The sequence below is a fragment of the Thermothelomyces thermophilus genome, chromosome 1 (assembly GCF_000226095.1).
Source record: "Thermothelomyces thermophilus ATCC 42464 chromosome 1, complete sequence".
Taxonomy (NCBI): domain Eukaryota; kingdom Fungi; phylum Ascomycota; class Sordariomycetes; order Sordariales; family Chaetomiaceae; genus Thermothelomyces; species Thermothelomyces thermophilus.
The window spans coordinates 8,793,929-8,815,397 of NC_016472.1; the positions used below are offsets into that span (position 1 = coordinate 8,793,929).

Genomic DNA, 21,469 nt, shown 5'->3' on the forward strand with positions numbered 1-21,469 from the left:
TTCCTGCCCTACCCGGTGTGCCTCGCTCAATGGCCACCTGGTTTTCCCACAAAATCCCCATGTCCGTTAAGATTCCCGGCAAGCTGTTTCTAACCAGAAAGCGCGGGTATCTACTAGGCAGAAAACACACATAAACACACACACACAACTTGTAGAATGGATGTCTTGTATAAAATGGATGTAAGGATAAGGATTCCAACGTGTGTATGTATAGACTTCATATGCATGGACAAGCCATACACGTACGTACGCACGCACGTATGTAAACACACACACACACACGCGCGCGCGCCCGGGGGAAGGGGGGGGGGGGTGAGAGGCGCCGCACTACTTCTTTAGTCCAAAGATGTTCCTCTTCTTCTTTTCCTTGTCCTTGTCCTTCTTCTTCCCGCCCGCATCCACTCCCGCTCCCGCCGCCGCCACCGCCGCCGCCGCCGCTGCGGGCCCTGGTCCGTTGCCCGCCACACCCGGCGGCGGGGCCCCGCCGAGCGACATGCCCGCAAGCGCCTGGGTCGGCGGGCCGCCCACGCCAGCGCCGGGCGGAATGTGCTGCTGCTGCTGCTGCGGCCGGACCGGGCCGGCGGGCTGGACGGGGGCGGGACGTTCGTACAGGTGGGCGGGGGGCTTCGGCGGAGGGCGGTCTATGGGGAGGTTGAGGCGGCGGCGGTCCGTCTTGAGGGCGCGCAGGTCGGCGAGGTACTTGCCGGGGGCCACCATGTGGCTGGTGACGAGGAAGACGTCGCGGTTGTGCTTCTCCGAGACCTCGTAGCAGGCGCGGGCCTCCGAGTAGGTGGCGCCGCCGGCGACGAAGACGATGACCCGCTGGCGGTTCTCGGCCTGCTTGCGGTTGGCCGAGGCCCAGCGGGGCGCGGCCGAGCGCAGGGAGCCCTGGGAGGTGAGGGAGTCCGGGCCGCCGGGGCCGTCGGCCGGGGGGATGACGTAGGGGAAGAGGGCCTGGTCGAGGTCGCCGGCGCAGAGGCGCTCGAGCATCTGCTTGACGGCAGGCTCGAAGCGGGAGAGGGCGTATTCTTCGTCCGGGACGGCGTTCTTGGAAGAACTCGGTTGGGGGAAGAGGGGGGGGATCGGCTGCCGGGTCTCTTTGAGCTCCTTGAGGGGGCGGGCGCCGAGGAGGCCGAGATTCTCGATGACGGCCTGGTCCTGGCTGTCGCGCGAGCGCTGCAACGAGGCGTGCCATAGGAGCCGGCTGATGTCCTTGTCGATCATGCCGTCGCGGTACAGGGCGTAGATGGCGATGAGACGCAGCCTGTCCGCCGGGGCGACGTCTGGGTCGTCGAGGAGGCGGACGACCTGGTCGAGCATGTTCTTGGGCTTCTTGTAGTCTTCGTCGAGTCCGGTGGCCAGGGTCTGCTCTACCGAGGCGACATCTGCGAGCTTGTATTTCTGGAAGATATCCATAGCTTCCTGGGCCATGGTGAGGTGGAGGGAGTAGGCCTTCTTCATCTCCTCGAACTGCGGCAGACCGGCCAGCATGTCTCTGATGTCATTCAGGGACGCTTCTTTGCCCTGATTGGCAAATTGGGGGTGCTTGTCGATGAACTTCTGAAAGTCGTTCATGAGCTTGTCGATGGTATCCTTCATGTGGCGGTGCCTGTTGGTGACCCATACGACGTCCTTCTCGGCGAGTTCCTCGTCCCTCTCTTCGACACGGGCGCTCTCCTTTGCGGCCATGTGATACGTCACCTTGCCGTTCTCCTGCTCCCGGACGGGGAGCAGATCGTGCACCATAGCCTGGTACGTGAACTCGTGAAGGAGCGGGGCCATCAAGTCCATAGACCTGTCCGTGACGAGGAGCACCGACTGGGGACGCTGGGTGTGCGGCGGGAAGTTTCTGTCTGACTGGCGGTAGCCTTCCAGCGCCTGCTGGACGAAGCGGGCCAGGTGCATGCACAGGACCCTGGCTTCGTGGGTGGCGTGGGCAGGCGGTTGGTAGTACCGAATCTTGGGGAACTCCTGCAGCGTGATGCATACGGAGGCAATCTAGAAGGGGGGTGGGGTTATTCTGTAAGTAGCCAGGCAGAAGCCAGCCGGCGGCGCATGGTATAGTGCTTCCGTACCTTTGATGCTAATGCTCGCAGATGCTGTGCCACGAGGTCGTTGCACGTGGGGTTGTACAGGACGAGGAAGCTAGAAGGGTCGCGGAAGGTGACGAGATGCGACTCGCGCGGGTAGAAGTCGACCAACAAGAGATCGGGAGGGCCTGGGGAGGGGCGAGTTCGTGGTGAGCACGTCTGGGCCGTGAGAGACGGAAACATGGGAGAATGAGCATGGAAAGCGCCACGCACGCATCCTTACCTCCCATCTGCCTCCGAGCAACATCCAACTTGCGCTGCAGCGGATCAGGCAGGGGGCCGGTCCAGATGATGAACCCCCTCCGGTAGCGGTGGCAGCTGAAGTCGGCGAGGAGGCATTCGACAATGTGTGGCTGGGGGGAGAGAAGGTAGAGGGCATCCATGTCCGGGTTCATCTCCCTCCGGTCCTCGATGCGCTCGATATCTGGGGTGCAGGTTTAGTCGTACCGAACGGGCGTTTTGGGAGGGGCCGGGGAAGGCAGAGGGGCACGGAGGCGTACTGGCGATATTGTGGTTGAGGATCTCATCTTCGTTCACGGAGCTGTCGATGATCCTCTTGCTGGTTTCGTCGACGACGAGGACTTTCCACTAGCAAGCGCGCGCGAACACGGTCAGCCGTGGTCAGCCATTATTTGACAGGGCGTCGAGGAGGGGCTCGGGGGAGGGAGAGAGGTGGGCTCACCTCATTGTTGAGGGTTCTGCTGCGGATGGCCTCGATGATGGCTATGGGGCGGCCGGGTCGGTCGGTCAGCGATATCTGCGTTGCCGTCGTTCTGTGCGCGAGGGAGCGGGAAGCAGGGAGTGGCAACCATACATACCCTTGCCGTGCTCCTTGATGATGGAGGGGCCGTCCATGACGGCGCGGTGAGGCCAGAGAGCCCCAGCTCAAAACCCAAGCCTGCGCGGCAACGGCCTTCCTTCCTGTCTGGATTGGTTTTCGACCCGGGTGATATGTTCAGACGGCGCTACGTATGCTCGTGCTCTTGTGTGTGCGGTGTGAGTGGGATAAATGCCAGGATCGCGATCGTCTCTTATTTCGAAACACGGCGTTGGAGAACCCGGGGTCGTCGCAGCGACAGCATGTAACTAACTACTGTGTTAGGTAGCTGATTAGTGGGGTGCTAGCGCCCAGCAAGATGCGCCAAAGAGCTCTCAGGAGCCGCACAGCCCAATGGCAACCCTAACCCTGTTTTGCTCGGCTTCAGTTGGCCTCCGTTGGCCTCGGTTGGCCCTCAGTTGGCCCTCAGTTGTTGTGTTCCTCCTTCAACTTAGACTCGGCATCAACGCTTCACCAATTTCGATCCCCATTTATCGACCATCATTAGTGGGTGATGCATCAGTGATTTCCTGCTCTCGCCTAGTGCAACAACTGCCACTAAACCAGGCTCGCACCACTAGTAGGACGCCAAGTTAGGTATCCGTACAGTACGGATTACGGATTACACTGAGGTCAGCCCGACGGATCCATGCTAACTGCAGCTTGGTACGGAATGCATTGAATACATACACCACCAGGATCCCAACTTGGCATGCCGAGAACCGTAGGAATTGATGCCGGAAGCACACGACCATCAGGTTTTGTGAGTTATGGGGTGCTGCCACCGACTTCTGTCCCGCAGGAATTGTCCGTTTGCTTATCGGGGGAGTTATTCCCCCTGTAGCGTGTTGATACACAGTAAATGTCACAAACATGGCTGTTTGTTTCCGACTGGTGGGGGTCGATGAGCCGCATTGCGTGCTGTGGTGCAGTGTAACTCGTCCCGAGCGCCCCAAAGCATCGGCTGCATCCGAACGCGTGGGCCGAGGCATCGTACCAGTGCCCATCGAGCATGACATCTTTGGTTCGGTATACTCACCTCTTCACCTTCATTTTGACATGTCTGCCGTGTGCCTGCTTTCCATAAGTCTGTCTCCTGAGCGGCTGGGCGTTCGTTTAGGTAAAAGGGGGATCTCTGGGCTGGCTTGTGCTCCTCGGAGTGGCCGCTCCCATAGGAGATAGCGTTAATTCACCTCGCAATCCTCCCGCACAGCACCACATCCTCCCCCATCGGACACCATTTCACGTCCGTCAGCCGCAGCTGCTCTGGCGGCTCCCCGGCTGGCCCCTCCATCCTCGGCGGCGACACCACGACGTCCCCCTGCCCCAACCAGGTCGGCGCGATCGTCACAATCACCGAGTCCACAAACGCCTTCCCGTCGCGCGCAAGCAGCGAGTTGATCACCTCCCCACCCCCTTCGACCATCACGCTCCTGATCCCCTTCCTCCCGAGCACCCCCAACACGTCCCCCCACTCGAACCTTCCCTTCCTCCCCAGCGGCACAGCCACGTACCCTCCCCCGACCCTCTCCAGAAGCTTCCTCCTCCCCTCGTCAACGACCACTCCCTCCCCGACGAAGACCCAAGGCCCCAGCCCCTTGCCCTCCGCAGCCAACCTCACCACTTTGCTCTCCGCCCCCACCAGCCACCTCCCCCGCGGGTCAAGCACCACCGGCCGCGGCTGGCTCCCGACTCGCACCAACCCCTCCTCTTTCTCGTCGTCCATCTCAGCAGCGGCGGCAGCAGGAGAAGAAGAAGAAGAAGAAGAGGAAGAAGAAGCAACACGCCCGCGGGCGCCGGGGAGAACCGCGGCCCCGCGCAGGCGCGAGTTCAAGCCCGGGTCGTCGGCGACGGCGGTGCCGACGCCCACGAGGATGGCGTCGTGGCGGGCGCGCAGGTAGTGCGTCATCGCCTTGGACGCGGGCCCGGACAGGACGGTGCGGACGCCCGGGGCCCGGGCGAGGGCGGCGTCGAGCGAGTGGGCGTACGTCAGCGTCAGGTGGACCTTCCCCGCGCGGCCATGGTGCTGTCGCGCTTCTTCTTCTTCTTCTTCTTGTTCGTCGTCGTTTTCTCCTCGGTCTCCTTCCCGGTCGAGAGGTGGGAGATAGGGGTTGATGAGGGCTGCGTGGGAGGAGGGGAAGGTGAGGAGGGTTTGTTCTTGCTTGCTTGGTGGGGCAGACATTAGGTTGACAAAGGATCGGGTGGTCTTGTGCTCTTTTAAATTGCGGGACAAAAATCGCAGTTTGGAAAGGGATGCTGGTGTTGTTGATGATGGAGGTTTCCCGTTTTGAAGGGTTGGTGAGAGAGGGTGGGGCATTGTGGAAAAAATGATGGTGCTCGAGAAGGGAGGAATCCAATCCGCCGCATACACTACAAATGCATGTAATCCGTACGTGTGTGTTTGAGTATCCGGGCAATATCGTGCTACATAGTAAATTATGACCGCACAGCCCAATCCGTAGTAATTCGTACACTGCGTACGACAACTACGCAGTAATGCGAAATTCGGACCTAAAGTTCACAGCGCGGTCCCCTGCCAAGACCGCAGCAGTGTGAATGTGGTAATAAATCAGTAGCCTTGAAAGTGTAGCGGTCCGAAGGTCCAGAAACCACAGAGCCGGGCGGCATCCTCAGAAAGATGCCCAGACTCACGTCATGTACCCCGTAGTGGATCCGGCTTTGACTTAGTGGAACGCCACGAGAGGCCTCAGTAAGCACCTTAACTGAACAGGTCCGTTTGTTCCCCCTGCCCGTCTTGACTCGCGAATACAATGACTGCTATCGGCGTGAAACACTACTTGATACGTACGACTCATGTAATCCGTAATCCGTACACAACCCGGTACCAGCAATGCTCAGCAGTCGATTTGCTGCGCAGTCTCGTCAAGTTAGAGACAGAGCAGGAACGGCCATTCCATCTCGCATTCACTGGCTGTCAAGCCCGGGCTGCGAGCAGGCTGTTGTTGCCGTTCCGTCCTTCAGGGGGTTGTGTGAACCGTGCATGTGAGACACCCCGCAGTCTGAACATGGGCAGGCAGGGGCCACGGCAGCCAGTGGATTTTATTAACGGTTTGGGTTGCAACGAAACCAACCAGGTAACTCGGCAATCTCCAGTCCCGTCAGTGTCTGCTCATCTTTTTGAGACAACTATTGCATTCTGACGGTTGTCATTTCGGTCGTCTATCCGACACCATTGGCTTTCTTTTCTGTACATACTCGTCCTGCTTTGCCACACACACACACTCTCTCTTTCTCTCTCAACCAGGTCGCATCAGCAACTTCGAGGCGCGGAGGTGCTCGGACTTTTATTTTATATCCCATACTGCTGCCCCGCCACTGGCCTCACGCGCAGCATTCGAATCTCTGCGGCTTGGCTTCTAAATAGTGAATGTACTAAAGTAGACACCCACCATCTCCCACGACTCAGCCACGTTTGCCACGCGAAGGCAAACCGATTGTTCAAAAAGGCCCAACCGTCCGCCGCAGCCTTCTCAGCCTCTGCACCAATTGTCCACTCCCCTAGGCGTTCGTTACCTGGTAACCTTTTGCCTCCGATACCAGATCGACAACACCCATCTCCCCAGCGACCGGCGCATTCGCTATAACTCGTTTCGGTCCTCAGCCAGACAACCGAAAGCCAAAGAAAGACTTACGTCACACCAAAAGTAATTCCACACACCCGGAATTACCGAGGAGTCCAAATTTCAAGAAAAAAAAAAAAACAACAACCAAAACCCCCCCAAAAAATAGAGGAAGAATTAAACAACAATGTCGAACAAGCACGACGACCCTCCCGCCTACAGCAACCCGGCCTACCCGCAGCCCGCGTACCAGCACGACCAACAGGGCGGCGCCGCGGCGGGCTACTACCAGCAGCAACCGCCGATGGGCTACGGCCAGGCGCCGCCGCCGCCGCAGGGGCAGTACGGGCAGCCTCCGGCGGGGTACTACTATCCGCCACAGCAGCAGCAGCAGGGACCGTATCCGCCGGCGGGGTACTACCAGCCGGCTCCCTACGGGTCGCCGCAGCAGCGGGAGAAGAGCGGACCGGTGAGTGGTTTTTTTCCCTTTTCTTTCCTTTCCTTTTCTTTTTTTTTTGTTTTGGGGGGGGGGGGCGTCTCAGCAAGAGAAAAACAAGAGGCAATGTGCTAACGAGATGGGCGGTTGGGCAGGGCTTTTTCGAGGCGTGTCTGGCAGGCATGGCTTGCTGTTGCTGTCTGGATCTCCTCTTCTAAGCAGATCAAGCGGGTCGGTCGGTCGGTCGGTCGGTCGGTCAGTCAAGCGCGCCGGGGCTGGTCTCCTGGTAAAACACGGATAACCGCGTGAAGTGGGAAGGGGTAGATATCCACAGTTGTTCGGCGCGGTCGTGCAATAATACCCTGCTTGCCAGAGGCGCCAATGGCGGGTTAGGCGGACGGTTTCGCGGACATCAACACCGGCAGGAACCGCGGTTAAGGGGAAAGGGGGGCGCATTCAGGATTGGGCGTTTGCGGTGTTCTTTTTTCCTTGTCTTAATTTTTTTTTCTTTCGGGCAGGTTTGGTAGGTTTTGTAATCATCTAAGGTATCTGCTTTTTCTAGGGTATGTTTTTTTCATGGGATTGCCAAGGAATCATTGATGATGATATTGGGATTTCCCACACACCAATTTCCATTGCTCCCAACGGTGCTTTTGAAAGGAACCATCCTCCGCCTTTCCCGTGGAGCACCACTTTCCCATCTTCCTTTCCCCCTTGCCCTCATCGGTCCTCATCATCACAAGCTGGCATATAGCTCATCATACCTATTAATGGCCTCCTGGACCCAGTCGTGCGAGTAAATCATGTTTTGCACGTCCGGGCTGGCCCACTTGTCGGGGACGGAGCCGTTCTTGCCGTTGAGGCGGAACTCGCGGTCGCGCTCCTCCCGGGCCTTGCCCTCGCCGAGATGCAGGATGCGGCCCGAGTGGGTGGCCAGGTCGACGAGGGCGGTGCAGTGCGGCTTGCGCAGCAGCTCGTACACCTTGAGCGTCTTGGTGATGGTCTCCGGGTCGTGGACCTTGTCGGCGGGGATGCGGCTGACGACCTCGGCCAGCACGGCGCCGTCCTCGATCGCCATGGCCGCGCCCTGGCTAAGGTGCGGCAGGGTCGGGTGGCAGGCGTCGCCCAGCAGCGCCACCGACCCGCGCACCCAGGTGGGCAGCGGCTTGTGCACGCGCAGCTTCCACTCGCACACCTCGCCGTCGGGCACCAGGTTGAGCATGCGGTGCACGAGGGGGCAGAAGTCCTCGAACATCTGCAGCATGGCCGACTTGGAGCCCCGCGTCGTGTACGTGGCGTTGGTGGCCGAGGCGAAGTGGATGTCGGGATGGGCCGTCGACAGGTTGTAGATCTGCTTGCTGCTGACCGGGTACGCGATGATGTGGCGCCGCTCGCCGACCCAGCGCACCACCGTGTCGCTGTCGATGAGCTCCCGCAACTCCGGGTCGTGCTCCATCTCGGACCGCTTGAGCATGATGCGGTAGGCCGCCTGGCCCGTGTCCTCCTCCTGCGACTCCGTACCCAGCTCGGCGAGCATCTGCGTGCGCGTCACCGACTTGATGCCGTCCGACGCCAGGACTATGTCGGCCTCGAGTGTGTACTCGTCGCCGTCGCGGGGCTTGAGCGTGATGCTCGGCCTGGGCCCGAACGAGTTGACCCGCACCAGCGCCGTCGAGAAGTGGAACTTGATGGCCTTCTCCTTCTTGCAGCCGTTGAACAGGCCGCCGGCGAGCGACGACCGGTGCCCCGTGCAGTGCGGGAACCCGTACTTCTCCTCGATGTCTGGCATCTCCACGTGCGAGAGCTCGGCATTCGTGCTCCCCTCTGTCCAGGCAGGCCGCGTTAGTTTTTTCAACAACAGTCAGTTCACTTGACGGGGCCACGCGTCTATAGGTCCGGCCGGAGACGGGTTGCCCGGGAGTTTGGCTCGCTTACGCCTGATGCTAGTCGCCTTGACGTTGGTCGCCTCGGCGAAGATGTCTTCCCAACACCCTAGGCGATGGAGCACCCGGATGACGTTGGGCGGCATCTGGATGCCCGCGCCGACGAAGCCCAAGTTGGACGCCGTCTCGAATACGTCGATGTTCTTGAACCCCTTCTTGGCAAACGCGAGTGCGGTCCCCAACCCTCCCATGCCTTGCAGACGACTGTCAGCGCCCCGTTGGTCCAGTGGCCCCCGAGAGGTTTCCGGGGGGGAGAACAATGGGGGAGAAGGGGGGGCGAAGCATACCCGCACCGATGATGACGATGCGCAGATCGCGTACGTCCGTCATGGCAGCGACGTGTCCGATGGAAAATGCCGGTAACGAAAGGCTGTGGCTGTATAGATGCTATGTCTAGGCGTGAGAATGCTTCTTTCCGATCGGTCGCGGTGATAGTGTTGTTTGGATAATGCCCGGCAAATCCAAGGAAAGGAAACGGACTGCTTCGGAGAGACGCGGACAAAGAGCTTCAAGGACGGATTGACGGATGGAATGCTGGATGGAATGCAGGATGGGATAATAGATGGCGTGCGATGTCACAAGGAGGAAGGCCGATGCCATCTCGCCATCCTTAATTTCGAGGTACCTAGCAGCGGTTAAAATATATACGCATGGGCGGCGATGACCGTGGGATCCAATCCTCGGCACCTGCTTTCGCAGGCCCTCCGGCAGCTACCAAAAACCATGCTGGCATCAAGCCATACGCATCGCGGTTCGTGTGGCAGGCGGCGCCGGGACAACCTGGAGCAGCGAGTCCACCCAAAAGTCTGGTATGTGGGAGCGTAGCGACTCTGGTTGGGCGGATGCTCCCCCCACCTTCCGTCTTCCGTGCACCGCAGCCTCCAAGGTCCCATTCCCCTCCCGTGCTCGCGGTTATCGCTCGCGGTATGTTTTTCCCAGATCCATTATGTATTGTCCATATGACTGGGCAATCCCTCGTACAGAATCCCTTGCGCGCGGTAGTGCGTACGTCCGGAAAGGCTTCCTTTCGGCCAAGTGTGTGGGGTGCAGGGTTGAGCGGTGCGGGGAAGACTCCAGCGCGCGGGACATTCTGGAACCGCTGTGGACCGCTCTCGCGCGCCCGGCTCGGGGGTTCATCTCACCATCGAGGAAAATGGATTTGCCGATGGGCAGGCCCGAGGCCGCCCCGTAACACCCGGCCGGTCGATCCCGGTCGCCCTTACAAAAATTGTTCGCCGCCCGCTTTCGACCCAAAGTTGCGATCCAGCACGCAGCATGCCGTGCAAAGACACCTCGGTGCCGTGCTAATTGTCCTGCCCGACAGCTTCCAACACGTGATGTTGGCGTATGCGACGAGCTACAGCCTCAAATCCACCGAGTTGGTGGTTGCTCGATTATAGGCGGATCGGAACTTGAAATATCCCCGCCGCGTGACCAACATAGGTACGGTGGCCCAGTACGGCGGGAGAGAGTGCTGGGATGAGCCGTGTTGTAACTTGACGCGTACTGTACAGTACATATGTACGGATTACATACCTTAAACTTTCGAGAAAGGCGTTGTGACTGAATCGGCGGACACCGGCCACTGGGAGGGATTGAATCGGTCCTGTATGTATGTACATACGTACCGAACGTATGTAAGGTGTCTGATGTACGGACATCCCTTACATACATACCTAAGTGCACGCTGCCTTGCACAATGCTGCAAGTCGCCCCGAGATGAGAGCGTTTGGGGACCACAACTTGGGTCAACCGACCTTGGGCACGAAGACAAGCAAAAGAAGAAGATCCCAATGGATAGTGCATACATACGGGCTCCAGATACCAGTGCTGACTTAAGCCGCAGAGATTGCGCGTCGGCAAGCTGTGAGCTGTCGGCAAAGGCAGATCGCATTAGATCCCACAGCAACCTCCTGTGCCTGTTCCCACAAGCAACCCCAGCAATGCACGGAGTAGGCACAGAAACTTTCCCACCTCCAGGCGGTGTTCCTATGTTGCCTTTAAGTTTTTCCATTGATGATCGTGGCCGCGTCGTCGGGACGGTCCATGCAATGGGCGAGACATGTTTCAAGCGGCAAATCGGCAGCCCGGGGTGGGATTCCGGGCCGGGCACACACGTGCGCCAATGGTGCTAAACATGGGTGGTTCCCCTTTCATTTCTTTGCCGCGAGAGAGTTCCATTGAAGTAAAAAAAGAACGAACAACTTAATCGAAGACGCTTGCGAGCAGAGAATACTGGCAGGCGAATCTGAATGAGTGGACACCTAAAGATAGAAATAAGCATGGACTCAACAAAGCGCGCGCATCTACTCTGCGCTAGTGTAGACGAATTAGTTACACAGCAAGCCCACAGAATACACTACACGGGTGGAATTGCCCGGCCATGGCCCTGGATCATTTTGGCGGGGAACGACCTGGGCGGCAGCCAGTGAAGATGCAGAACTACGATAGGGGAGCCGCCCGACGTCATTGCCCGTAGCCAATCCGTAGCCAATCAGTTCCCTGCAGCTGCCATTGCCGTTTCAGACGAACCAGTCCCCTTTGTCCCAGGACCCATGAACAAGGGACTCTTTCAACATCGAGTTTCAGGCCCGATGTCATAGGCCAGTGACCTACGAAATGCACTGGTCAGTATACAAAAAACCATGGTCAAAAAGAGGCCACCACGCCAAGCGGCCACCCCCCGGTCGCGGGTTCCATCGTTGACTTTATCGGCGGTGATAGGAATCCAATGCGCATCACCGTCTCTTTGCCGCTTTTCCGTTCCTACTTCTATTTTTTTTCCCCCAATTCTGCGGTGTTATTGCCAGGTTGGCCGTCGGTGCCACCGCCTGAATTTCACCTAGTTTCCCCCTCCTTCTGCACCTTGGCACGACACGCGCCTTCTTCTGTGCTTCCCTGTGTTTACTTTCGGTGGTGATCGCAGGTAACCAAAAGCGCCTGGGCATAGCACCTTTTATTTAGCCCCTCGGTTATCACTCGCGACAGCGCGGGGGCAAGCACAGGCCTCCCAACGCCCGGAAGCAACCCCCGAGAAGTTGGTTGACACGCATGGCCCGTCGCCGCGGCAGCCACCGCACTTGCACTCGCACGCGCGCCAGCGACATCTAGCCCTTCGCATCGCCATCCCAGCTAAGTCCTGCAGACATCGCATGCGACATCCTCGCCGATGAGCGACACCACCTCGACGGCAGCCGCCGCCGCCACAAAGACGGAGGCCAGCATCACCGATGATGGACCCGGAGCTGCGCAGAAGGCGACGGGCATCAGCCTGGTCGCCTTCGTCACTGCATTGGCCGCTTCGCTGGTCGTCTTTGGCATTCAGATGGGCTTCTTCCTGCTCTTGCGGAACAAGTTGGTCAGGATATTGTACGTCGCCTAACCTCCTCCAGCTCCTCCTCTCCTCTCCTTTCTTTCCTGCCTGCCCCTTTTTGGCTCCCTGCAGCACCCAGCACATGAGTACTGATGGCCTTGACAATGAATGACAGCAAACCGAAGACCTACCTGGTCCCCGAGCGCGAGCGCACCGAGCCCCCGCCTTCCAACCACCTCGCCCTAGCCTACAAGCTCATGAGCTTCGAGGACCGCGAAATCATCAAGAAGTGCGGTCTTGACGCCTACTTCTTCCTGCGCTACCTGCAAACCCTCCTCATCATATTCATCCCCATCGCCGTCGTCGTGATCCCAATCCTGGTTCCCCTCAACTACATCGGCGGTCTGGGACGGGAGGTAGTCAATGGCACCGCCAACGCCTCTAACAAGAGCGATCCTACCGGCCTGGACACGCTGGCATGGGGCAACGTCGCCCCCAACAAGCAGCAACGCCGCTGGGCCCACCTTGTTCTCGCCCTCCTCGTCATCCTGTGGGTCTGCGGTGTCTTCTTCGGCGAGCTCAAGGTCTACGTCAAGATCCGGCAGGACTACCTGACGAGCGCCGAGCACCGCCTGCGCGCCTCGGCCAACACGGTGCTCGTGAGCTCTATCCCGGACAAGTGGCTCAGCGAGGAAGCCCTAAGGGGCCTGTTCGACGTGTTTCCCGGTGGCATTAGGAATGTTTGGCTCACCCGGGACTTCACCCCCCTGCTTGCCAAGATACATGAGCGCGACGCCATCCACAAGCTCCTGGAGGCGGCCGAGAGCGACCTGATCCGCAACGCAAAGAGGAAGCAGCTCAAGCAGGCCGAAGAGACCGGCATCATGAACAGGCTCAAGGCCGTAACCGCCGAGGGCAGGGCCGACAGAGCCCAGCGCGCCAAAGCTCAAGACGAGGAGGCCCAGAGACGCGCCGAGGCTGCTGGCGGCTTGAGCGCCAACACGCCACATATTCCCCACGGTGTGCACGAGGCGATCGCCGAGGCAGACGACCGGAGCGACGGCGGTTTCGACATTGCTCGGGAGCGGCGGGCCGACGAGGGGGAGAAGCGATGGGGCCACAAAAACCCGCTCGGTAAGATCGGGGAGGGTCTGGGCAAGGGTGTCGGAAAGAGTGCTGCCCTCGCCAGCGGGGCCGGCCTCGGCATCGCTGGGGGCGCCAAAGCCGTGCGGAGAGGCATCGACAAAGAGCTGAAGGGTCCTGCTGGTTTCGACTTTGTGAACACCGAGTCCCGACGTGAGCCGCCTTCCGTGACGACGAGCGATCCGGACTCTCCTCCGCCGCGAGACCAGAGCGCGGCCGACGATGAGGAGCGCCCCAAGGCGTCGTTCGCCTCGGAAGCCCCCCTGACCAAACATGCCCGCCACGCCCACACCGCGTCCGACGCCTCCCAGGAGTCAGCAGATATCAAGACGGAGGCCGGCGAGCCCAGGCTCTTCGGTAACACGGTTCGCCGTGCTACGAATCTGGACGAGATGATCGTCACGGAAAAGACGCGGTGGTATGAATTCTGGAAGCCGCCAACCGGAAGCTACGCGTCCCCAATCCCTCAGGGCGCCGAGGAAGGCGAGTATCCTTGGAAGAAGAAGAAGAAATCGTTGTGGGAGATTGTGAAGGACGCAGTCCCGGTCCTGGGCGGCAGTTCTCTGCCGCCGGTGGAGTACCCGCCCGCATATACTCGCGACTACGCCAAGGAACCAGAGGATGATACTGCCGAGTGGAGGAAGTGGCTGAAGCCCGAGGAACGTCCCCACCACCGGGTTCACAAGTTCGCCGGCATGCCATCATGGCTGCCCGCGCTGCCGCTGCTCGGCAGGAAGGTGGACACGATCTACTGGTGCCGAGCGGAGCTCGCCCGGCTGAACCTGGAGATCGAGGAGGACCAGCAGCACCCGGAGCGATATCCCGTCATGAACTCGGCCTTCATCCAGTTCAACCATCAGGTCGCGGCGCACATGGCCTGCCAGTCGGTCACTCACCATATCCCGAAACAGATGTCGCCTCGCATGGTGGAGATCTCGCCGGACGATGTCATCTGGGACAACATGGCCATCCCGTGGTGGAGCGAGTGGGCGAGGAGCGCCATCGTCTTCGCCTTCGTGTCCGCCATGGTGATCCTGTGGGCCTTCCCCGTCGCCTGGACTGCCTCGCTCTCCTCGCTCGATGCTCTGGTTGCTAAATACAGCTGGCTCCACTTCCTGGTCGAGAACGAGGTTCTCGGCAACGCCGTCAAGGCGATTGCCGGCGTCTTGCCCGCCCTGGTCCTGTCCATCATCCTGGCCCTGGTGCCCATCGTCCTCAACTTCTTGGCCGACTTCCAGGGCTCCAAGACCGGGTCGCAGAAGAGCGAGACGGTGCAGATCTACTACTTTGCCTTCCTCTTCGTCCAGGTCTTCCTGGTCGTCTCCATCGCCTCGGGTACCCTGCAGACGCTCGCCAACATCTCCAAGGACTTCACCAGCACGCCAAACGTCCTGGCCGAGAACCTCCCCAAGGCCGCCAACTACTTCTTCGCTTACATGATCCTGCAGGCGCTCTCGACGAGCTCGGGAACGCTGCTGCAGATCGGCACGCTTCTCGTCTGGTATGTCTGGGCTCGCATCGTCGACAACACGGCTCGTGCCAAGTGGACGCGCAACACCCAGCTGCCGACCGTGTCTTGGGGGTCCTTCTTCCCGGTCTACACCAACTTTGCCTGCATCGCTCTCATCTACTCCATCGTCGCGCCCCTGATCGCCATCTTCGCCATCATCACCTTCAGCCTGCTCTGGGTCGCCCACCGGTACAACATGCTGTACGTCACGCGCTTCAAGACCGACACCGGCGGCGTGCTGTACCCGCGGGCCATCAACCAGACCTTCACGGGCCTATACGTCATGGAGTTGTGCCTCATCGGGCTCTTCTTCCTCGCCGAGGACGAGACGGGCACGAACGTGTGCTTCCCGCAGGGCATCATCATGATCGCCGCGCTGATCCTGACCATCCTCTACCAATACCTCCTCAACTCCTCCTTCGGCCCGCTCTTGCGCTACCTCCCCATCACGTTCGAGGACGAAGCCGTGCTTCGTGACGAAGCCTTCCAGCGAGCCCAGGCCCGCCGCCTCGGCCTCACCGTCGCCGACTACGACGATGACGACGACGACGAAGCCTCGTCGCTGGACCGGCCCGGAACCGCGGACAGCGCCCGGCACGCCGCCGACGACATTGAGCTCGAGAAGATGGCGGCCGGCCGCGGCCACGCCGCCGGCGGCGGCGGCGGTGGTGGTGGTGGTGGTGGCCGGCGTCACGGCCGAACGGGCTCGGCCCTCGGCCGGCTCAGGCCGGTCAACAAGGGCATCCAGCACGCGAGCACCTGGGCGGCGCGGGGCGGCAAGCAGATCCGGGCGGCGACGTTCGGCAAGGCCGAGGAGAGCCTGCGGACGGCGGCGCAGTACCGCAAGGACCGGCGGCAGCGCGACCTCGAGGCGCAGCGCGCCATGGGCGACGCCCTCTTTGGCGGCTACTGCGACGTGATCGAGGACCTGACGCCGCAGGAGCGCGACGTGCTGGTGCGCAAGGCGTTCCAGCACTCGGCGCTGCGCGCGCGCCGGCCCGTCGTGTGGATCCCGCGCGACGACATCGGCGTCAGCGACGACGAGATCCGCCGCACCAACGAGTTCAGCGGCTGGATCTCCATCACCAACGAGGGCACCGCGCTCGACAGCAAGGTGCGCGTCTTGTACGGGCGGAACCCGCCGGACTTCTCGGAAGTGGACCTCATTAATCTTTAGTAGTTCATTTCTTTTTTGGTTTTTTCCTTTTCGTGCTTTCTTTCTTTCTTTTTGATACCTTTTGCCTTAATTTTTTTTCTTCCTCTTTCGTTTTTCTTGCGGCAGCAACTCCTCCACAAGGGGGGAGGGGGAGAGAGAGAGAGAGAGGAGAGCTGTGCGTGCTATAGAGTCCGTATTTCATCACGCTCGAGAAAAGGAAGCGAGAGGAGAAGAAACTGTTGCAATAGCCGCATACATAACGTAACATACACAGAGAGAGGTAGATATACCCATTGGGCGTTTTAAAGAGGCGGGGAAGGGGTGGGGGGTGGGGGGTGTGTTGCTTCTGGCTTTGACATGCAGTGAGAAAGCATGAGAACATCGGACGGAATGTCTTACGACATGGAATGACGGAAGGGAGGAATTCGGAGAAAATGGAATGCACAAGAGAGAGAGAGAGAGAGAGAGAGAGACGGAGATGCATTGCATTGGCGTTGAACATGTTTGGATGTCATGTACATACCGCACAACAGTTCTGGATAGCATTGCATTGTATGTAGAGTAGAAGCAGCATACCGATACCGGGTCCGACACTTTTTTTTTTATTCTGCATGCCTGCTCACAAACACGTACACATACAGTACATACATATTATATGTACGTAGCAGTGACTAACTGCAACCCCCCTCCTCTCCCTTAGGTGCCTTTTGGTTGCAGGGTGCGTCGGAAGCTGCGCGTTAGAGAGGGGACCTGCTTCTCAACTTGAACATCAAGCGCCTCGGCTAGCGCGACGGGCACGAGAGGGTTGTTCCGAGGTGTTACTACGAGACGTGATACCGAGGACCTGCCCTGTTTTCATAGGCTCCCGAGCGGGCAGGGTGGTGGTGCAGCACCTGGCTTGTTGAAGAGTTGAGATATGGCAGAGGAAGCTAAGGAGATTGCGCCGTGTGTAACACAGAGAGGTCAGTTGATACAGCCCCGGTACGTTTATCTGGTCCACGGGTAGTCAAGCCTTCCAGGTGTTTTTTTTTTCTTTTTCTTTTTCTTTTTTTTTTTTTTCATAGTACGTAGTGCGGTACTGTACATGTATAAACAACAACACACTTCGGCCGCTTGGATCTGGTCACAAGCTGGTGGTACACATAACGACACCAGTAAGTTAGTTTACACAATCGACAGTAGCCCGCCGACCCAAACATGTCCAAAACGCCGCAAATTCCCCGACTCTAGAGCTCCGAAGACCCATTTCTTGCCCGTAAGTTCGACCGCCTCGCTCACAAGCTCAGTGCTTCTTCTTCTTCTTCTCCTCATTCCCCTTCTCCTCCTCCTCCTTCCCGGTTTTGGCCGGCGGCCAGACGGTGTTTATGAGCGGGCTCAACAGGGTGGCGCCGAGCAGGCACATCAAGGTCGCCACCAGCTGCAGGAAGCCGGCGGCGGCGGAGCCGGGCTGGAGGGTGACGAACCTGAGGAACTCGTTCACCTGGTACAGGTCCTGCTGCCTGTCGATGACGTAGCGCGTCGGCGGCCCGGCCGCCGAGGAGCAGGCGGCATCGGAGGCGGGAGCGTCGCCGGCCGTGACGGCCGCGTAGCTCGGCTCGGCGCCCTCCTGCACGGCCTGCCGCTTCTCCTGGGCGGCGTCGTAGGGGGGCGGGGGCGACGGGGTGGCGGCCTCGGAGCGAGCGGAGGAGGGGGTCAGGTGGAGGACGGAGACGAGGCGGACCGGGGCGCGGTGGAAGGGGATGAACCAGATGGAGAAGACCTGGAAGATGGTGAGGTAGAGGAGATTGGCGCGCTCATCGTGGACTGTTTGTTTTGGGGGGGGGGTTTCAGGGTCATTAGTGGGTCTGGCCCAACAGATGAACGAGAGAGCAAGGGGTAGGCAAGCGCGGGGTGAGGGAAGGGGGAGGCATACCGCATGATTCGATCTCGAGCTCGATCTTTGGACTGAGGATCTTGTCTGGTTGGAGGGGTCAGTCCAAGTTTGGCCTTGAGGTGTGAAAAATTGAGAAGGCGGGGTGGCTTACACCACCGGTAGATGGCAGCAATGAGCACGCGCGAGTCGAAGCTGCCCACGCCGGGAATGTGCAGGTTCTTGAAAGATGGAACGCGGCAGAAGGGGTGTTCAAAAGCAGCGCCGGGAGCAAAGTAGCGGTAGATGGCGTCGCGCTGGGCGTCTGGGGTCCCCTGGGCCAAGGTCTGGACGACCTGCTTGATATCTTGAGCTGCAACAGCAAAGCCAGTCAGTCAATGAACATCTCGCAATTTTTTTTCTTCCGTGTCGTCACGAGATGAAGAGAGCAGAAAGGAGAAAAGGGGAAGGGCAAGGGACTGATTGCGCACCTGGATTCTCCATTCTGTCGAGATGTCGTTATTGGGGAAGGGAGTGGTAATTCTCAGTCTGTTCGGGAGGAATTGTACCTTTTCAGACACTGAGGGCAAATCCAGGGGCACCCGTGTGTTTACTTATAGAAGCGTGCGGCCGAGTCCAGAGGAGCCGAGATGAATGAGTGGTTACGCAGATAAGAGCGCGCCGACAGATAACTGATGGCAGGCTGTACTTGAGCAGCTGGTGATGTCATCACGGCACCTACTAGGGACTCACTCACTCGGTACCTCACAAGCCTGGGGCAGCCGAGAACGATGCCCGCAGCAGAGATACCTTAGGCACCGAGGCAGCTAGTGTAGGCAGAAGTGCAGTGCGCTTCAGCTGCTGATAGAAGTGGCAGAATGTCCGCACTTATTAGTACGGTACAGACAGGTCTATGAACCTGGAAGGACCCCACCACGGCCCGGGAGCCCAGCTACGGCCCGGCGCGCAGCCCGGGACACGGATACAATAGTGCAAGCGACCAGTCTAGAAGTAGTGCAAAGTTTAGGAATCGGTTCGATCAACCTTTTGTACCCTGTACTGCGGACTGCGCGAGGCCAGGACATAAAGAGACCTAGCAGCCAAAGGAGGTCAGGGTGATCAAGACCGAGGTGGGCACTTACATGCCTTATTATAGTTAAGGTATACTAGAGTACAGCGTTTTTGAGGTGCTGCACTTTTCCTTAGGGAGTGCAGCATCCAGTTGTGGCTTCCTCTTCCACTATGGTTGGACGTCAGGGCTACCTTCCCGCACCATCACCTCGAAGTAGTTGGTAGTTTCCCTTGAGACATGCACCCCGGATTCAGGCTCCGCGGAGAAGCAGCTCTCTTGCACAGACGGAGCTCAATTGCAAAGTTTGCTTCACGCCTACCTCATGCGCGACATCATGGTTCCATCAATGTTCCCTTCTCTTGCACCCGACGAATTGACTCCTCGGTTGATGATGTGGGTAAGTGAGGTGGTTGCACCGATGTCGACCCGAACTTGACTCTTCGCAATGGGCCAACCGCGTCGGATCTGCTGGCGGAAGCCTGCAATGCTGCAGGTGATGCTGATGCGCATTTGCCTTTTGAATGCTTCTCTCTGGCAACAATAATCCCTGGCCGTTCTTCGGAATGAAGACGGCTGAGGAGGGGTAAAACTTGGGATGCGATTTATCATCAGGAATTGTATCATGTACTCTAGTGACCAAACAATCCACCCAAATCGAGTTCCAGAGCACGAAGGCTGCCATCCACTCCTGTATGTACAACACCCAACCATATAAAATTAGCGGCCCAGCGCCGAGACAACCGCACCAAAGAAAACAAAAGCCGACAGGACCCGTCCGCACCAATATCCTCCCCAGGGGTCCCATGGCCGCCGCCTCCCATCAGCAAAAAGAGACGCCGGACAACGGAAATGCATACACGAGCAAGGGGATTCTTGGAAGCAGCTATCGCCTCCGGCTGCTCGACCTCCTCACCTCGACAAACTCGGCATCCCCGCCGGCGAACCGGTCCGGGTCGACCTCGCGGTACCCGCTCAACCGCCTCTCGGCGCTCCTCACCCGGCTGCTCCTTCGCCGCCGCGGCGGGCTGTGCTCCTCGATCACGACCACCTCGTCCTCGGTGTCGCTCGAGAGCGCGCCCCTGGGCGGGGGCGGGACGCTCGTCCTCCGCCCCCCGCCGCCCTCGTGCCGGCTCACGCTCCTCCGCCTCTCCTCGACGATGACGCGGTCCACCTCGGACACGGGCGGCGACGCCGTCGTCGACTCCTCCACGATGACGCCCCTCCCGCCGCCGCCCCGCGTGCGGATCTCGACCGTCTCCTTGGTGGCGGCGGTGGTGGTGGTGCCGGCGACCGAGCCCCGCCGCCGCGAGTACCGCCGCCGGCTGCGGCTGCGGCGCCGGCGCACGTAGACCGACCCGGTGCCCTCGGTGACCACGGTGGACGTGTCGTTGCCGGACGGGGCGGGGTTGCCCATGTTGATGCACGTGTAGACGAGCCAGAGGAGGAGGACGAAGCCGGCGACGGAGCCGAGCGTGATTCCCACCACCGCACCGGCCGAGGGGCCCGAGTCGAGGGAGCCGTAGTGGGCAGGTACCGTGATGACCGTTTGGGTCGGTTGGGGCGAGGGTTGTTGGAGCTGTTGGGGTCGCGCTTCCCGGGGCAGATTTCGGTTTAGCTCGAGATTGAGAGAGTTGGATGGGTTTCCGGAGCGATCTGCGACTTCTGCGGGCGCCGGTGCTGGTGCTGGCGCTGGTGCTGGCGCTGACGCTGCTGCAGCTGCAGCCGCCTCCCGCTGCTGGTTTCTTACTGCGGGTGGCATTGCGCTGATGATGGGGTCGCGAGAGAGGTGAGTCGCGGCGGGCTGTAAAATCCGCCAGAATCTGACTGGCGACCAGTGCGCGTCGATGCGCGTCTTGCGCACAGCTGAGATTTGGGTCGCAGAGATGGCCGAGTGGCTGGTCGATGGGCCTCCAGGCGTGGGTTCGCGCAATGAGACGGTCTAAGCGTCGAGGGTATAAGGTAAGGGATCTCTTTTGAAAGCTATGTGTTTGTTGGCGAGCATCGAGACAAGATCAATTCCTGCACGCTACTCTTCTACTGGTTGGCGTCGCAGTTCTGCGCCGTGGGCTTCGAGCAGCAGCAGCAGCAGCAGGCAACAACCGAGAGACCGAGACAGCGGCGGGTTGCAGGTGAGCGTCTGCGACGCCGAGCAGCCAATCGCAACCGTTGATTGAGGCAACGGTTAAACAAGGCGGCATGCGGAACCAGGCGCGGGATGCGTGCTGTGGCGTTAAGGGTTCTGCGCACATGGCTAAAGATGCAGAAGAGTAAGACCTGTGCCTCTAACCGGTTGGTTTCATGGGACAATCCTCTTTAGCAACGAGCGCAACCCGATCTGGGCGGCACGGCTGCGAGGAGGCTGGGGAGGCGCTCCACTCAGATTCGCGTAATGTGGTGTTAATAACCAAAAAAAGAAGAAAAGAAAAGAAAAAAAAAACACCCCGGCACTTCTTTGCGCTCTGAAGGTCTTCGGGCGGTTGCCAGGGTGGGCACGGACTTGTGAGCGAGCCCCCTGCTGTTGCCAAGCATCTCACAGGGCTGGCCAGGGGCCAAGCAGAA

The 21,469-nt window shown here is 59.6% G+C and overlaps 8 protein-coding genes across 8 annotated transcripts; 2 read left to right on the forward strand and 6 right to left on the reverse strand.

Annotated features, from left to right (window-relative positions):
* Positions 1-301: 301 nt before the first annotated feature.
* Positions 302-3,191, reverse strand: MYCTH_2298909 (uncharacterized protein). The gene is made up of 6 exons (XM_003660453.1): positions 2,909-3,191; positions 2,773-2,813; positions 2,591-2,678; positions 2,314-2,514; positions 2,076-2,218; positions 302-1,998 (listed from the first exon to the last, which is right to left on the reverse strand). Exons 1-6 carry the CDS (start codon positions 2,943-2,945, stop codon positions 328-330), a joined length of 2,181 nt encoding a protein of 726 aa, XP_003660501.1. The 5' UTR covers positions 2,946-3,191; the 3' UTR covers positions 302-327.
* Positions 3,192-4,096: 905 nt separating this feature from the next.
* MYCTH_40367 (uncharacterized protein) lies at positions 4,097-5,089 on the reverse strand (the record flags this gene model as incomplete). Its single annotated transcript, XM_003660454.1, has 2 exons — positions 4,097-4,612; positions 4,715-5,089. 2 exons carry the CDS (start codon positions 5,087-5,089, stop codon positions 4,097-4,099), a joined length of 891 nt encoding a protein of 296 aa, XP_003660502.1.
* Positions 5,090-6,449: 1,360 nt separating this feature from the next.
* On the forward strand, positions 6,450-7,116 carry MYCTH_2314181 (uncharacterized protein; the record flags this gene model as incomplete). The annotated part of the gene is made up of 2 exons (XM_003660455.1): positions 6,450-6,957; positions 7,080-7,116. Coding segments are annotated over exons 1-2 (319 nt in total), but the record flags the coding sequence as incomplete, so codon positions are not given.
* Positions 7,117-7,384: 268 nt separating this feature from the next.
* Positions 7,385-8,766, reverse strand: MYCTH_2298914 (uncharacterized protein). The gene has a single exon (XM_003660456.1). The coding sequence runs from the start codon at positions 8,711-8,713 to the stop codon at positions 7,661-7,663; it is 1,053 nt and encodes a 350-aa protein (XP_003660504.1). The 5' UTR covers positions 8,714-8,766; the 3' UTR covers positions 7,385-7,660.
* Position 8,767: 1 nt separating this feature from the next.
* MYCTH_2298916 (uncharacterized protein) lies at positions 8,768-9,716 on the reverse strand (the record flags this gene model as incomplete). Its single annotated transcript, XM_003660457.1, has 2 exons — positions 9,155-9,716; positions 8,768-9,060 (listed from the first exon to the last, which is right to left on the reverse strand). Coding segments are annotated over exons 1-2 (313 nt in total), but the record flags the coding sequence as incomplete, so codon positions are not given.
* Positions 9,717-11,912: 2,196 nt separating this feature from the next.
* On the forward strand, positions 11,913-16,100 carry MYCTH_2298918 (uncharacterized protein). The gene is made up of 2 exons (XM_003660458.1): positions 11,913-12,236; positions 12,356-16,100. The coding sequence occupies exons 1-2, from the start codon at positions 12,037-12,039 to the stop codon at positions 16,008-16,010; spliced, it is 3,855 nt and encodes a 1,284-aa protein (XP_003660506.1). The 5' UTR covers positions 11,913-12,036; the 3' UTR covers positions 16,011-16,100.
* A 1,240-nt stretch (positions 16,101-17,340) lies between these two features.
* On the reverse strand, positions 17,341-18,212 carry MYCTH_2038387 (uncharacterized protein; the record flags this gene model as incomplete). Its single annotated transcript, XM_003660459.1, has 4 exons — positions 17,341-17,616; positions 17,695-17,792; positions 17,902-17,933; positions 18,016-18,212. Coding segments are annotated over 4 exons (603 nt in total), but the record flags the coding sequence as incomplete, so codon positions are not given.
* Positions 18,213-19,472: 1,260 nt separating this feature from the next.
* Positions 19,473-21,070, reverse strand: MYCTH_2298920 (uncharacterized protein). The gene has a single exon (XM_003660460.1). The coding sequence runs from the start codon at positions 20,667-20,669 to the stop codon at positions 19,794-19,796; it is 876 nt and encodes a 291-aa protein (XP_003660508.1). The 5' UTR covers positions 20,670-21,070; the 3' UTR covers positions 19,473-19,793.
* Between the last annotated feature and the right edge of the window lie 399 nt (positions 21,071-21,469).

Bases quoted from the DNA above. Each gene is read 5' to 3' on its own strand.
- MYCTH_2298914 (XM_003660456.1), bottom strand. From the start codon at position 8,713: ATGCCAGACATCGAGGAGAAGTACGGGTTCCCGCACTGCACGGGGCAC.
- MYCTH_2298909 (XM_003660453.1), bottom strand. From the start codon at position 2,945: ATGGACGGCCCCTCCATCATCAAGGAGCACGGCAAGG. The intron at 2,679-2,772 runs GTGAGCCCACCT...CGCGCTTGCTAG, and splicing joins GCAGAACCCTCAACAATGAG to TGGAAAGTCCTCGTCGTCGA. The intron at 2,515-2,590 runs GTACGCCTCCGT...CCTGCACCCCAG, and splicing joins CCTCAACCACAATATCGCCA to ATATCGAGCGCATCGAGGAC.
- MYCTH_2298918 (XM_003660458.1), top strand. From the start codon at position 12,037: ATGAGCGACACCACCTCGACGGCAGCCGCCGCCGCCACAAAGACGGAG. The intron at 12,237-12,355 runs GTACGTCGCCTA...AATGAATGACAG, and splicing joins AACAAGTTGGTCAGGATATT to CAAACCGAAGACCTACCTGG.
- MYCTH_2298920 (XM_003660460.1), bottom strand. From the start codon at position 20,669: ATGCCACCCGCAGTAAGAAACCAGCAGCGGGAGGCGGCTGCAGCTGCA.